The sequence below is a fragment of the Eurosta solidaginis genome, chromosome 2 (assembly GCF_040869045.1).
Source record: "Eurosta solidaginis isolate ZX-2024a chromosome 2, ASM4086904v1, whole genome shotgun sequence".
Classification (NCBI taxonomy): Eukaryota; Metazoa; Arthropoda; class Insecta; order Diptera; family Tephritidae; genus Eurosta; species Eurosta solidaginis.
The window spans coordinates 148244127-148248254 of NC_090320.1; the positions used below are offsets into that span (position 1 = coordinate 148244127).

The 4128-nt window shown below is 35.2% G+C and overlaps 1 protein-coding gene across 2 annotated transcripts; it reads right to left on the reverse strand.

The window, feature by feature from the left end:
- Nucleotides 1-578: 578 nt before the first annotated feature.
- LOC137242396 (uncharacterized) lies at nucleotides 579-3102 on the reverse strand. 2 transcript variants are annotated; one of them, XM_067769697.1, is made up of 4 exons: nucleotides 2920-3102; nucleotides 1806-2123; nucleotides 1348-1715; nucleotides 579-1293 (listed from the first exon to the last, which is right to left on the reverse strand). In XM_067769697.1, the coding sequence occupies exons 2-4, from the start codon at nucleotides 2099-2101 to the stop codon at nucleotides 707-709; spliced, it is 1251 nt and encodes a 416-aa protein (XP_067625798.1). In that variant the 5' UTR covers nucleotides 2102-2123; nucleotides 2920-3102; the 3' UTR covers nucleotides 579-706. The 2 variants fall into 2 exon arrangements, with proteins under 2 accessions (XP_067625798.1, XP_067625800.1); XM_067769699.1 differs by having other exon boundaries at nucleotides 2996-3072.
- Nucleotides 3103-4128: the final 1026 nt, after the last annotated feature.

The window sequence follows — 4128 nt, forward strand, 5'->3', positions numbered from 1 at the left end:
ATTTAGTTTTGTTAATAATAAAAATTATATCTATTTTTACTGAAGGTGATATTTATTTCTATGGGATCAGTTTTGACGTTTTTTTATTTTTATAGTCAAAGAAAAATTATTCATAACAATAATTACAAAGATTATTGTTAGTGGCATCGAACTCGTGTAATACAAACAATAGCCCTGTTTCTGTGACGCGCATATTTCAAATATAAAAGTAATTTTTTTAATTTTTTTATAAAAGTCAAAAATAATAGTTAAAAGTACTTTTCGTATAAATGTCAAATATAATTGAAAACAATTTTACTTTTTGGATTAGTAAAAACTATATATTATTTTTTACTTTTAGGGGAAAGGTAAAAAAACATCTATTATTTTGACTTTTATAAAATGAAAAATTTAAAACTATTATTTTCTACTTTTATAATAAAAGTAAAAGGATAAATTAATTATAATTTTTCGCCCTCAAGACCGAAATAATAATTTTTGTAAAAATTTATTACAAAATAGTTATTTCGGTCTTGAATTTACAAAAATAGTTATTAATTTTTAGGTCATACACATCAGGGATCGTAACTGATTTTCATTAATATAAATATATTTAAAACTTTTCAGTTATATTCTTAGATGTATATTTTCATTGTATTAGTATAATTTTTGTTGACGTAGAGGTGAAGTTGGCCGTATCCACATTTTTCAGAAGCTCCATAGAAAGTCATTGTAATTGACTTAATCTGTTCTGGAAGGGAACTGCTCCTTGATTAATGAAATAATCCGCTAAAATATCTCTGAGACGGAATGCAGCCGTGGAAGCGTTTCGTCGAGATGACGTAATTGAAGGCAATGGGCCACCTGCAATCTCTACATCAATACGCCATCGTCCGTTTTGTGTTTGCTCAGAGTTGTCCGTATCTACAAAATCATCCGGACAATACCAGCGATGATGGTCATTGAGCATGATAAAATTGTGTAGGACTAGGCAGGCTAAAACTATTATCTCGCAATGATCCGGGGAAGACTCTATAGGTTTATGAAAAACACGCCAGCGTGCACTTAAAATTACAAAACTATTTTCAATTACTCGACGTGCTCGAGATTGACGGTAGTTGAATATGGCTTTGATATGTGGTAGTTGATTCCCAGGGTAAGGACGCATTAAATTCTCCTTCAAAGGGAATGCTGCATCGCCTACAAAAAAGTAAGGGAAGTCGACACCTGAACCATTCCAAAGAGGAGCGTTTGGAGGTAATGGCAAACTGTTCTGAAGCAGTGAACGACCAAACGCGGTTTGCTGGAAAATACCTTTAAAAAGAAGAAATCAGATAAGTTAAAAACATTTAAAATGGGATTGATTACCTCCATCACTTTGTCCACCATAGCTTCCAATAGTAGCAGAAGTAAATGTGTATTTTGCATCACAAGTAGCCTTTAGTACTATACTATGAAATTTTTTATAGTTGAAGTATAATGACCCCGAATTATTGGGACATTTGATGGCGATGTGTTTTCCATCGATAGCTCCCACACAGTTTGGAATGTTCCACAGCCTTAGGAAATCTTGCGCAATGTCCAGGTACTGTGACGTGGACGGTTCACTGAGGTACACTGGAGATAAAACGTTCCATAATACCTCACAGGTTTCCAGCACTATATTCCGTACAGTGGTCCTTCCTAACTTATGCATGGAGGCAATAACTTCAAAAGAAGTTCCGTGAGCGAGATACCTAACCAAAAAAAAAAAAAGAAAATGTAAATGTACTTTTTCGTTGATCCTTAATATTATGTATATATGTATGAAAGCAGATTTCATTTACATTACTGTTATAGCTATACGCTCTTCAGCACAAATTTGCTGCTTAGGGTTTTCAAGAAATCCCCTAACCAAACAAAGAAGCAAGTCGAAAATTGGGCGACGCATTCTGGTCAGGCCGAACAGCTTATCGTCATCTTCCTTACTTATTAAGAACACCCTTGCAAAATATCCGTTGGTGTTTCGATCCATATTTGCTGGGTGGACAGCCCACCGGCGGATTCTTCTCGATGCCTGCTGTTGTTGGTAAATACGGAGAACGTTTAAAAAGGCAAAATCCAGGAAAGCGTCTGGGTCCATTTTCTTGCTAATGTATGTAGACCTTGAAGAACGAAATAATTATTAAATAAATATTAGGTAAAAGTCCAGTTGAGGGGTCGACTGCTAATACGCTACCAAAAATATCGAGAGAGGTGTCAAACGACGCATCCTGACATCAGTATTAATAATCCGAAGGCGGAAAATGAAAATTTAAACTCGTTCAAAAGATATTAACGAAAACCCAAAAAAAGACCCGCGGGTACCTCCGAAACCGGGGTTGGGAACCATAGTATTTTTGCGCAGAACAACTTTCTGTGTTGGCGGCCTTCGGCCGCGCTTATGAAAAATAACCCTGGGCTACGCCATGCCAAGTCCGGGTGGATAGCCGTGGCTACCACCACGGTGGTGCACAATTTTTTTTGGGGTACCACACAACACAACCACATGAAAATCTCCAACTTCAACTGCAAATATCTCCGGACAGAGATAAAATTTTTCTTTTCCGCCATCGGATTATTGTTCTCGAGATTAATACGCGTCTTTTGACACTTCTCTCGATATTTTTGGTAGCGTATTAGCAGTCGACCCCTCAACTAGACTATTACCCACTTATGTTGCCAATTTTTTTGTGGGTACGACATTACCACAACCACATGAAAATCGCCAACTTCATCTGCAAATATCTCCGGACAGAGATACAATTTTTCTTTTCCGCCTTCGGATTATTGTTCTCGAGATTAATTCGCGTCTTTGGACACCTCACTCGATATTTTTGGTAGCGTATTAGCAGTCGACCCCTCAACTAGACTATTACCACTAATCTTTATACTTTTGGACGATTAATAATATTTGTGTACCGTTGGTCAAACAAAATCGGCAATGATGGCTTCTACCAAAAATATGCCACTACGGAACTACACTATCAGTTATTACCATTAATGAACGGTTACTGATTGTTTCAAACAATTTTTACACTCATAAATTAATTGTAGTACTAAAAATTTATTTTGTTTAAAAATCATCACTTTTTGTAGCAAATATTTCACAATAAAATGACAGCTAGAAAACAGCTGATTATGATGCCAGATTGTATGCGCTAAGTGGAGTATAATCGTTGCTAAGTTGCCAAGTTTACGCCAAGTCAAGTCAAGTCTATGCTAAGTATCAGTAATGGAGCCTTTAGTGTTCTTTGATGTTATGTCCCTGTTCACCAGGCATGCTTAACCAACGAAACGATATCATTTCGAAATGACTTTGTTTCGTTTATTAACGTTGATTATCGTAACGAAATGATATCGTTTCGTTGGTTAACGAAACGTTAATTTGACGTTCTTAACTTTAATAAACGAAACGAAATGACTTTGTTTCGTTTATTAACGTTGATTATCGAAACGAAATGATATCGTTTCGTTGGTTAAGCATGCATTCTGTTCACAAACATTCCCACCAATCTAGCCATAAACATAATCATGAGCAAATGGGACCAAATTAAGCCCACAACTAATATACCAAAGAACAAGTTTCATGACATACTGAAATTTTGTCTATTATAAAATAATTATTTTATACACAATAATACAAACTACACACAAACTTTTGGTATGCCAATGGGCAACCCCCTTTCCCCGACAATAGCTGACATAATTATGGATGATATACTTGACAACACACTTAAGGCACTTAAGCAAAATCTTAACATCAGTATTAAATTTCTAGCCAAATATGTGGACGATATCTTCGCGATAGTAAAACAAAATGATTTGGAACAAATTTTAAATGCCCTCAACAGCTACCATAAAAACATTCAATTCACGTACGAAATGGAAAAAGATCGTACCATTCCCTTTCTGGATATAAGAATACATAACAACAAAGGAACCCTAATTTTTGATTGGTATACAAAACCATTATCTTCCGGCCGTCTCATCAATTTTCATTCTTCACAGCCCCTCAAATATAAAATTAATACGGCAAAAAATTTTATTAACAAGGTGCTAACAAGAAGCGACAAACAATTTTGGAACAAAAATATTAGTAAAATGAATGAAATTTTAAGAAATAACAAT